The sequence below is a fragment of the Mus caroli genome, chromosome 8 (assembly GCF_900094665.2).
Source record: "Mus caroli chromosome 8, CAROLI_EIJ_v1.1, whole genome shotgun sequence".
NCBI lineage: Eukaryota > Metazoa > Chordata > Mammalia > Rodentia > Muridae > Mus > Mus caroli.
The window spans coordinates 118,506,126-118,518,485 of record NC_034577.1 but is presented as its reverse complement, the minus strand read 5'-3'; the positions used below and the strand labels follow the sequence as shown (position 1 = coordinate 118,518,485).

General features: G+C 41.3%; 1 protein-coding gene across 11 annotated transcripts in view; it reads right to left on the bottom strand.

Annotated features, from left to right (window-relative positions):
• Nucleotides 1-12,360, bottom strand: part of Pard3 (par-3 family cell polarity regulator) — a 542,245-nt gene that overhangs the window by 202,406 nt on the left and 327,479 nt on the right. For 5 of the 11 annotated variants that reach the window (XM_029480763.1, XM_021170617.2, XM_021170618.2 and 2 more), the window contains exons 15-16: nucleotides 8,776-8,926; nucleotides 2,334-2,523 (exon numbers count right to left, since the gene is read on the bottom strand). In XM_029480763.1, the coding sequence (XP_029336623.1) occupies nucleotides 2,334-2,523; nucleotides 8,776-8,926 (341 nt within the window). Of the gene's footprint in view, nucleotides 1-2,333; nucleotides 2,524-5,465; nucleotides 7,131-8,766; nucleotides 8,927-12,360 lie in introns of those variants that run through there. The other 6 variants (XM_021170616.2, XM_029480762.1, XM_029480764.1 and 3 more) reach the window with 3 other exon arrangements.

Genomic DNA, 12,360 nt, shown 5'->3' with positions numbered 1-12,360 from the left:
ATCTCTATTTAGCATACTTTGAAACTCATTTTATATCCCCCCAAATAATGCTGTTATCAAAATTAGAATTTGCTGCTATATTTTCCCCCTCACTTAATAAAACATGGTTAATAGCCCTTACATCAATTACTAGGTTGAGAAAAAAAGATATTCTATTAGTTAACAAATTAGAAGTACAGCCATTTGACACATTTAGCCTTCCATAACTGTGCAGTCAACTATAAATGTACACATTCTAAAATGTCAAATGAGCTTGCAAATTAATAAGAGACTTAAAATAACCGAATATTCTTAAAATGTGACATGATTAATTTTTGGCTGATTAACATATTCATTAAACTTATTTCAGACACAATAAACAATATACTAGACTATTATTCAGATAGAGTGTAAGGCTGGCAGATGACTCTCTGAAAAAGCCGTATCCATTCCCCTATCCCTGAAATTCCAGCGATTACTCTTGCCTCACTGACCTGCTGAGCTTTGTTTGTTTGTATTTTTGTTTGTTTATTTGTTTGTTTTTAACATTTTCATCAAAGTTTAGGGAAAGATAGACAGGAAAAGCTCTGAGGCTGAAAAGATGACATGCTCGTTTAGATAACTCTTACGTTCTTTCCCTTGCCCCATATTTCCCAAGGAAAAATCATAAAAGTCCTTGTGTGTTTTTCAAATTTATCTTAGGGAAATTAATGCCTCAGGCTATCCCTGCAAGCTCATCATGTCTTTTTACCAATGCAGATCCATCCCTAGGATCCCCTCCACAGTGGCTTTTCATGGTGGAGACTTGCCTCCTTGAAGAACACTGTAGACACGGATAAACTACCTTTCTCCGCTGACTTCCAGTGAGATAAGAGCTGAGGTCAGCTTAAGAGCACCTGTGTATTGCCGTTCCCCTTCAACCCCACCCCCAACCAGAAGACTTACTGGCGGCTAAGCTATCCTCATCATATGGTCTCTGACTTAGCTCTATTTTTATATCCTTTATTTTCCAAAGGAGAATTAAAAAGCCAGAAACAAAAGCTAGAGATGAACTTTTCAAGGGCCCAAGAGCAGGTCAAGTTCTTTCAAGAGAACATCTGCAGAGTTAGCAAATATATTAATAATGTTTTCCTGAGCTCATAAGGAAGAAGAGGAGGGAGGGGACGAATGGGGAAAGAGGACAGCAGGGGTGTTTTACTTTTTTAATGTTACCATGGAAATGTTAACACAAAAATGCTTGTCCTCAGCACCTCCAACCTTATAGCTAATGTGACACAGGTGGGCATGGGTAGGAGGGTCACTCAGCAAAACCAGCTTTGTTTGATAGCATGCTTTTCTATCAAGCCTGGAGACCAAAGGACAAGGTGATGTTTGAAGACCACACATGGCGAACAGCATCAATTGCTTTCTTCTACCATCACAAAAGCAAAAATATGGGGCAAAAATAAAAATCAGGAGAGTATCCACAAAGTCTCTGTGTCTGTTAGGAGCAGTTCAAAGCCTGGTAAACATTAATGCTATAATACTAGAGAGAAAAGCTGGGGATGGGGAGATGGCTTTGTGGATAGAGTGTTTGCTAGCTACACAGGTATGAAGAACCAGTTTCAGGTTCACAGCCAGCCTAGCCAGTTGGCATGTTCCAGGATCAGTGAGTGACTACCTCAAAGAAACAAACATGAAAAAAACAAAACGTAGATGAACAGCATTTAGGGTATCTGGCGCCAACTGTGTTGGGTAGCTGTTTCAACCTGGCATAAACCAGTCTTCTGAGAGTAGGGAACCTTACCTGGGAAAATGCCTCCTTAAGATCTGGCTGTAGACCAGCCTGTAGGGCATTTTCTTAATGAATGATTGATGAGGCAGGACATAGCCCATTGTGGGTGGGGCCATCCCTCAGCTGGTAGTTCTAGTTCAGTAAGAAAGCAGGCTGAGCCAGCCACTAGGAGCAAGCCAGTAAGCAGCAGCCCCTTCATGGCCTCTACACCAGCTCCTACCCCAGGTTCTTGCCCTGTTCCTGTCCTGACTTCCTTTGATGATGAACAGTGATGTGGAAGTGTCCCTTTCCTCTCCAAGTTGCTTTTGATCTTAGTGTTTCATCAAAGCAATAAAAACCCTGACTGCGGCACAAACCTATGGTCTCTCTGTGCACACTCACAGGGGAGCACACCCCAACACACATGACATGCATGCATATACTCCACAAACAGGAAAAACAACCCACAAAACCCTCCAGTAAATCTCTAGTTCCCAGGCATATTAACTACTAATCTTTAACCCAATTGTTGGATCAATTTGGGAATGACTTAGATATTATTTATGCTATAGTAAGCTCCAGACCTGGGCTCCTCACTCACCAGTCGGCTGAGTCACTGATGGTAGCTTTGGCCCACGTGCCTGCTTCTGTCATTATGAACCCAACGTCATCATGGGAGCTGGAAGAGGACTGGTCAGAGAGGTGAGGAGGGAGCACAGGCAGCCTGTCATCTTCAATCATGACAGTGTCATCGTGAGGCATGTTCACCGTGGGGGACAGCTGGCATTTACCTGACCGGTGAAAAAGAAATTCTAGATGTCAATGTAGGTGCCACACCTGTTCATTTTAAAATTTTACTACATCAAGAAAACCCCTAAGTCTTTGACACACCTACTCTACCTGATGGAATGAGAGAATTCAGTGCATCTGTTTCTCCCAAGGCATTGTCAAACACAAACCTCAGGTCGGTTAATGACCGCTTCCACAGCATGGCTGGCTACATAGCATGCAGCAGAACATGTGATAGATATCTCTGGTTTTAAGATTTCCAGGGTATGATTGATAAGCATGTCAATCAAAGTGATCAGAGCTAGGGTTTGAATACTGGCTATGACTTCTCTACTAGAAGAAATGATGGCAATTATCCCAGAAAGTGGCCACAAAAATCAGCACATTATGAATTCAGGTGACACTTGACAAGGCCTGGCATGCAAGCCAGGGAGAATACTTTGACATGGTAACAACCTAGAAGGGGAAAGCTTAGCTTGGATCAGATGCGTTTCTTGAGGCCCTAAGGCCTCTCCTGGGAGGAAGGAATGGAACCAGATGTGCTTCTTGAGGCCTTGAAAAGAGGGGACCTCAAGTATGACTAGTTAGTTACAAAATGCTCAAGGTCTCTCTGTCCTCTCTCCAGGCCCTTGAAGTCAAACTTGTTGATGGCATTCACACACCAAAACCTTTCTTGGGACAATACTATGTCTCAAGTCTCCAGGTCCCTAAACGTAATGCTGGAGCACAAATTGTGTCCTTATTCCAAATCACCTACAGTTCTTACAACTTCTTTCCAAAGTCTTTCCATTTGTCTTCCAAGGAAAACTGATAAAATTTTTATCCAGGTGCACATCTTGTAAGAGACTGAATTCACGAAACAAAGACCGTATGACATGACACATTAAAGTGTGTACCCAGGCAAGCAAGGAACCATGACAATCTCCCTGCCCACCTCACAGAAAAAAGGAAAACAATCCCTCTATATCAAATGTCCATATCTGCTCAACCAACTGTACTGATTGTTATCCAAAATAGCAAGACTGCGGAGCTCCTCAAGACTCACCACCATTTTGAACAAGTTGCTCTTTTCCTTCACAATAAATTGACATTTCAAAAATAGTTCAACAACCTTTTATTAGCATTTTCATATCGGTCTTAGATCTAGCTTTAAAACTGAGCATTTATTAGCACGTTGCATAAGTATGGATAAACTGATAAGTTTAAAGCACAATATATCTTTCTGTGGCTGATTCAGTAAAGAAACAGAAAACTATTAAGTTGCTGTATATCTTTCAGGCCTTACCAAAAAAACTTGCCAGAAATTAAAAACACATCATTAAGAGGCATTAAGTGTACTGCTATAGAAACCATGTATGTTCATTAAAACCTCTGCTCAACATACTAGCTAGGAAAATGTCCTACTTTGATTCAAATGTGCCATTTTGACAAACCACGGAACTGGCAGGTTCTTATGAATGTTCATGACATAAAAGTAAATCAAGTGCAATCATTTCTCAGTCTTGATTTCAAATCGCCTCTTTCCACTCAAGCTGTAGGATATTAGAGTAGTAATCTGTTCAACAAAACGTCACTAGTACATCCATGGTAGTAAACTCCACTATCACTGGCCAAAGAAATGCTTTCCTTTAAGATGTATTTTTGTCTCCTGAATGAACATGTTAAATTCATGAAGCCAGGGCTCCTTCCCCTGACTGGAGAGGCAAATGTCACATTACTAAATACCAAGTCCTCACTCAGGAATAGTTTAACCAAGGAACCATCACAGAGTAATCATACTGCGTACCTTTCAAAGTAAAACATGCAACCCCTTGCACTGACACAATTATTTTAAGAGAAAGCCTAGTAAGAAATATAGAACCCTCTAATTGGATCATACAATCTTCTCTCTCTCCTCTGTGTGTGTGTGTGTGTGGGGGGTCTTACACCATTTTATGTAGAAACATTGAACTGTACATGGCACAGAATCTCAATAGCTATCTGCCTTTCTGGTTCTCAAACAACATTCTCTTATTCTCTCATATTCGCCTTCCCTCACCACCACCTCCTTCTTTCTGCCCCAAAATGGCAAGAAGTCTCTCTTGCATTACTCTCCAGTGTAATATTTTATAAGATTTCAGGATCTGATCATCATGTTCTCCTCCAATTAGCTTGCTTTCGAGGAACTACTCCAAGATCTTGTTCTAGAAACCGTCAGGGGTACCAAACGTGTACAGTTCAAAGCTACATGTCCCGCTGAGACACACCAGGACCTCTGACTGACATCTGTTGGCCCTTTGACACATCAGAGTCGAGAAACACAAATCACGTTCAAGGTGGCTTCAGTTTTTATCAGCTAAATTCTTTCCCGCCCCAACTATTTCATCAATATCTCCAGATTACACAATGAACGTGCAGGGTCTTAGAGAGAGAAACAATAACATACAAAGTGATTGTTTACTAAACATTTATTCATTGATGAATTTACATGGAAGGCAACACAATGCATGGTATCAGGAACAAACCAGATGAAAACTGTCAGCAACAGAACTCATTATAAAACCAGCATCAGCATCTCCATTCTCTATGTCAAGTTTTTAACAAAATGAAAATATTCTGAACATATCTATTTAAACCACCATAAAAGTACGAATATAGAAACCACTGAGATAAACAGCAAACTGAAACAAAAATTTAGCTCAGAATAAACTTGCTTTAAACAAAGTTATGCAGACAAATACTTAAAAAAATAATGTTCTATGCTGACAAAAAGGAGATTGCGGTATATTTATAAAGTAAACATGTTGGCAAACTATGTCTGCTATTCACTGTTGTTATTAAGGTGGCTGAATAGTTGAAAAGGTCTCTCAAGGCTTTTCAAAGGAGAAATACTAAGAAGACTAATGAAGGGATACTTCTGGCCACATCTGCTACTATCTACCTACCTATCTGTTCATTTATTTACTTTTTTTTTTTTTTAACTTATTTAACCTAATTTTGTGGATCTGGGAGCAGGGCACTGTAAATGCTAGGCAAGTACTCTTAGCTATATTCCTAGCCCTTATGAGTTGCTTCCTAATACAAAATAGGACTCATGTTCTAATATTAATGGCAGTGGGAATCCAGCCAAAAAGAGAGGAGTATGGTTAGGTTTGGCCTTTGGTCACATTTCTGAGTGATCCATTCAAAGTGATAGAGATAAACTGGCTGTTACTAAAGAGGGACCCACTGCCCAGAGAACCACACATTCAAACTGTGGTTCAGGAACAATATGCCATTTCAGGCAAGCTACTGTCCAGGGTTCTGTAACTCTGACACCAGAGCAGAACGAAGCCTGTGATGTGAGTGTCAAGGAAATGTCTGAAGGATCTTATCACATGGGGACCAGGGGACCAGGCTATGGAGATACCTCAGAGTCTTCCAGTCAATGTGGTGTCATTAAAACTTACCGTGAGAGCTTGGCATTCCCCAAGAGGGAACAGTCAAAACCAAAACAAAGCAAAATCATCACGGGGTTTTGGGACACATCGCTCTTATCCGCTAAGTGAGAAAGTGTGACTGAAGACATCTGACATCCTTCCAATGAGGAAAGATGTTTCCTTTTGGTTGTACATTTTTTGAAGTCTCTCTTCTGGGATATATACCCTTTCAAAAATTATCACAAGCCTTTAAAATTCCTTTGGTGCATTCACAAAGTACTCTTTGTGAAAAATTGCCTTGCTCACACAAAATTAATCACTTCTTTGTGTCATCATAAGGAATTTCAGCATTTCTTTTTCTATCATATGAAACATTGGTCTATAGGGAGTGAGCTTAAAGACTCAGGAGACAATCAATGAACTAGCCAGGTAGGACCTCGCTGAGAAATGTCTATGCACCTGACACAGTATAAATCAGCAGGCTGATGGAGAAAAGACATTCTGATATTAAGTATTGTTTTCCTCCTAGTGGCAGGATTTCTAATCTCAGTGCTATCTAACTTCACCAGTAGCATGCATTTTTTATAGCCAACCATATTAGGATAAGGATGGAAAAAGTATAATAACTTTGAAGTTTGTAAACAGCAAGATAAATTAAGTCTATATATTTCCCTAGGTAAAGCCACATGGGCCTTACCTAGTTTCCAGTACAGCATATAAAACATGTCTTAAGGACATGGACAAATGAAGTCATAGAGAAACCCTGGATTCAATCCCTTTCCCTAAAGATAAACCACTATAAAAACTTGGCCTACTGAGTATGATGTCATCCCCAGTCCATAATTCCCAGGAGCAAAACCAAGCATAGCAGGAGGGACCAGCCTGCAAGGGGAGTCACCATGAGTAGAAGGGTCCATTACATACTTAGCAGAGGGAAAGAAAACACTGCCTCCCAGATTACCTGCTGAAAAAGACTAACAAGTCAGGACTAACAAAACCGGGTGACAAAATATGGAAAAAAAAAATGACGTACTCCTCAACCCATGTTACACATTTCAACAAGTCACTAGGTGAAAGATCTGGGTGGGGGCTGGTATGTGTTTGAGTGTTAGGTTTTCGCCTTCCTCTGAAGAACCAGGGGTTGGAGGCAGGATGCTGGTTACAGGAGCTGGTGTACCAATGGGCTGATCAGTATGGCAAATCCTATGTTCCTATAATAAAGTGGAAATTACAGCGTATCACTTTGTATGCACACAGATCCAGGGACACATGCACACATCCTTTCCCAGGGGTCTGAGAGTTTTTTCAACAGGTAAGAATTTGACAAAGATGTTTTACAGCTTGACAAGGAAGCGTAAATAACCCATCAGCAGCGGTAACCAACACGCACATAGCGAGCTAGAAACTAGAAACAAGGCCCTTTACACTAAATGGGGGGTCAAACCAAAAGCAGGGACTGCCTCCCTGGTTCTCTTGTGTCACACGTAAAATGGGAAAAACATGCTTGGACCATATCAAAGGTAACAAACTGAGAATTTAGCAGTTTCTCCAAGGGGGAAAGCTAGATGAAGAGGAAGAAAAATGACAGGGAACTTCACTACTTATGCTGATATACAAATATGATTTTTCTGCTGTGCTCAGTAGAAATCTCTTTGATGATACTGTTCCTTAAAGCACTCGTGTCTACTGCTAACACACCACCTTGCCAACAAGACAAGCTTTCCATGAACACCCCACCAAATCAACCGAACTCCGTTTCAATGATGCACCACAATGGGAACTTGTATTTGTATTAGATCTGTATTAAGTATTCTCAAAATGCAATTAAATTTGGGATTTTACTTTAGAGAACTGCAAAACTCATCATAAAGTCTGAGTTTTTTATGTCAGAAGTATTTCTTATATCTTAAACTCTCTCAAGTTAACCCCCAGATGAGCAGTTCTGCAAACCCAGCCACTCCAGGGTCTGTTAGGAGAAGGCCTGGCCTATCTAGTAGGACAAATGCCTATGACCACTTCACCCACTGGAGCCAAGATGGCAGCAAGAGGCAGATCAAAGTCGCAGGAGATGAACTGAGGATTTAAAGAATAAAGCTGGGTTTCTACTGTGGTTGTTTTTAAAGACATGTCTTACTATGTACCTCATGCATTCTTTATCTGTAACTAAGCAGTTCTACCAAGAGTGACAACTTCTAGCTTCACTTTAAAGTTGTTATGCATATGTGCTGCACATATGTGTGCACAAGCATGCACCACTGTGTGCATGGGTATATGTGTGCACCCATGTGGCCCAGCCTTGGACACTGCTTCCCAGGAGCTGTCTGCTCTGTTTTTGAGAGTCTCTCATTGGGACCGAGGGCCTGCCTTAGGCTAAGCTGGCTGGCCATGAGCTCTAGGGATCAGTCTGTCCTCCAACCCAGTGCTGGGACTACAAAAGGACCAACACATCTGGCTTTCTATATTGGGATCTGGGAATCAGAAATGGATTCTTAAGGTTACACAGCAAGGGTTTCACCAACTGAGCTGTTTCCACAGCCCTTGTCATTTGTTAAAACGTAGCTTCCCTTACTGTTCTCAAGAAGCCCAGGATACTGTGACTATTAAAAACACTTCTTTCACATCCTTTTCCTTTCTGTCTTCATCAGACATCTGGGAACTGCAGCGTATTTAACCACTCAGTGCATGGATGCACTTTCCTTACATTTTTGTTTCCTGCATGACCATAATAAACCTGTTCTCTTTTTCTCTCAGAGACAGAGGCCTCCTTTACATTAATATTGCATTAAGCCCCTCTCCATGAACGAGCAGGGTAAGCGTAAACATGAGATGAGATGAAGAGAGCTTTACCTGACTCACCCATTATCCTGCTCAGTGCTGCGTTCCTGGTGGGCGACTCATCCAGCCCCTCGATCCCACTGTAGAGGGAGTGTGAGATCCTACGTTCTCGGTCATCCAGTTCTGTTTCGATGGGCAGCTCAGGTGCAGCAGGGCTCCCAGGAGACCGCAGCTATAGAGAAAGGGACAGGGAAGTGAATCTTGGAGGCTGGTTAGCAGCGTGGGGCCATGATAACAACTTTCTAAGGCTTGCATCCAGCCAGGCCTCAAATGAGCTAGAACCTTTCAACCTATACCACAATAATTTGTACTGTCAGCTTGGCCTAATGACCAACTTTCTGTGGCACTTTATTCAGCACCCCCTATGAAGCTCTGTCAACATTTGAAAATGTGTATATTGAAAGGGTTTTTTTTTGTTTTTTTTTTAAGTTTCACCTTATTGCTTATTTTTCTAAATTTGACTAGAGGCATGTACTGAGGTCAAGACAAACTATTGTTTAATTTGGGATTCCTGCTACCTGTCACGTTGTGGAAGGCAGGCCTTGTCAGCAGATCCTGGACTTCACTTAGCTTTGTACCTATGTGGCAGAAACACATTTTCTTCCTCCATGTATCAGTTTAGGAGCAAGAAAGCATTTACAGAAGTATAGGAAAGTAAGTCAGATTGTTTTGCATGTGTATGTATAGCGTGTGTGCGTGTTTGTGTGTGTGTGCACCATGTGTATGGTTTTTTGCATGTATATGCATAGTGTGTGTGGATCATATGTACAAGTTTGGATGTGTATGGGCTCATGCATTATAGTGATCAGGGATGAGGAGGCCTGAGGTTGACCCTGAGTAACTTCCTTGATAGCTCTTTATTGAGGCAGCGTCCTTCCCTCAACCTGGAGCTTGTGCACTGTCATTAGTCTAGCTACCTCTGCCTCAAGAGTTCTAACATAATGGGCAGTTAACCATGCCCACTTGGCTTTAACGGAGGGTCCACTGGTCCAAATCATTGTGTTAACACTTAAGTGTGTTATTCACAGAATCCTCTCCCAAGCTTTGGACTAAATATTTTGATGAGGCACACAATGACATGAGTTTTAAAGTCACACAGTCTCCTAAATGAATAACAAGAAGCAGGTCAAGGGCTTGGGGCAGGGGCAGGGGTGGGGGCGGGGGGATGGGGTGGCCCAGTTTACACTGTGCTTGTTTAGCCTGGTAAGGCCCTGGGCTCAATCTCCTCAGGTACTGAATAAACTGAGCACAGTAGCTCACACTTGTAATCCCAGCACTCAATGCAGGTAGACCAGAAGCTCTGCTACAGAGTGAGTTTGAGGCCAGCCTGGGATACAAGAGTCCAAGTTATAAAAGTTAATTTTTTTAAAGTTTGTCTTTTTTTTTTTTTTTAAAGATCAATCTCTATGGCTTTGGGTTAAAGTTGTACGGCGCCCTCCTCATCACAGCTGCCATCCTCTCCAGAGAAATAGCCAGAGGAAGACATCTGCATTAGGAAGGACTTAGCCATTTTACTTGGCCAAGGGTCCGGCATCACAGTAAGTATAAGGACCCAAGTGGACCAGCTCTCTGAATGGTGCTACTGACATACAGTCAGACAGAGCCTGAGACGAGCAGATTCTTGTCAGGCAGAGTGGCTACCCCATTCAAACAGGGAACCTTGCTGGTATGCTGTCTTCCACTGAACCGAGTATTGCTTCTGTTGAAAACTCTCCTGTGTTTATGTAATGAGATACTTAATGACGCTCCAAGCTGTAGGCTGAGCTTGAGAGGTACCAGAGAGGTGGAACCCATTGAAGGGTCAACGCAATTACAACCAGGGACCCTCAAGCTACAGGAGAATAATAAACTTGCAGTGTGGCGAATTAGACTAATGAGGTTTAAACTGTGAAATCGGGGTTCGTTTTATTAGTTTTTCCCTTGAAACTGCAGATTACAGCTGACAGCTTTACTGGCAGGTAAACCACCTAAGGTCGCTGATATAAAGACATACAAGGATGCTGTTTAAAGCACCGTGGGTACCTCGGTTCTAAGATTCCTCGAGGAAGCAAAAGCAAGAACAAACCTCATACCCTTAAAGACAAGGGCACTTTTGCAACGCTGGCCATTTAGAGCCATTGTATAGCTCTATAGCCAACTGCTTACCTAGTATGCCTAGGCTGGAAGTCCCCTAGCCACACAAAGGAACATTCAAAACAAAACCAAAAACCTGATATTTTAAATGATGATATACATGAAAGACACTTGCCCTACTAGTCTCTAGGAAAAAGTACTGCTTGCTATAGGATATTTTATCAGGAGACCCAAAACAAAAAAAGTCTTTGCATTTGCTTTCAAAAATAAATTTAGATAGCTGGGTAGTTATGGCGCACACCTTTAGTCCCAGCACTTGGGAGGCAGAGGCAGGCAGATTTCTAAGTTTGAGGCCAGCCTGGTCTACAGAGTGAGTTCCAGGACAGCCAGAGATATTCAGAGAAACACTGTCTTGAAAAACCAAAAATAAATAAAATAAAGAAAGAAATTAAAAAAAAAAAATTGGCTCCACTATACAATTCTGCAATTTTCTGAGGGGAAAAACAAAACCTTTATAAACATTCTTTACTTTAAAAAATTAAGTATGCTGAGGGAATATTTAAAGCTATATTAAGTGAAATAAAATTAATTAAAAAGAATGGGCAGGTTTTGTAGAGAAAAATCACTCAAGATGCATGTTCTTGAAGGGTGCCCATGTAAACATGTAGCTCTGCAACCTTGTCTAATTTACATATGAAAGACAGATTTAAATGAAGCCATCAATAGTCTACAATATAAATATTTAACAGGATTTAGAACACCTTTTAATTCCTCCAGTTTTAGCTTGGTTTTGTTTTGTTTTGGCGACAGGGCTTCACTATGCAGATGCAGTCCTAGCTAGCTTGGAGTTCACTATATAGAGATCAAGGTGGCCTCAAACTCACAGAAATGCCCCTGTCTCTGCACATCAGGATGCTGGGGCCACACCCTGCAACTTCTCCAGGATTTTGTTTTGTTTTCTTTGTGGGGGTTAGTACTGTTTGTATTTTCAAAATAGGGCTTCTCTCCATAGCCCTGTCAGTCTTGGAACTTAAGAGATCTCTAAGTGCTGGGACCAAAGTAGTGCAAAAGCAGGGTGTGTCAGGTGGTCCCCCGGCTGGCAGGATAAAGGCAGCCTGAAGAGCACTACTACCCACTCGTCCACATCTCGCCAGCTTTTAAACGTTAGCTTAATGCCTAATAAACATTACTAAAATTAATAAAAATTCAATAAAAAGATACAATTTTTAAAAACAATAAAATTAGAAAAACCAGTGTGTCAGCACAGCTGCACTTCTCAGGCTGCAAAGACCCTTGCCCTGGTCTCTAGAACAACTTTCTATCTACTGAGAAAAAATAGTTGGTGTTTCCAGTACAGCACCCATTCTGCAGGATATAAAATATCCCATCTCTTGACTCATTAACTGGAAATTTATTTTTCTTTGTGGTCACCGTGCAAAGCAATTAACAAGCAAGGTCAGTGATAAAGGCTCCTATGAATCACTCTTATGATTTTATTTACATAAATGGTAGAAACCATAAGAAAATTGCAAA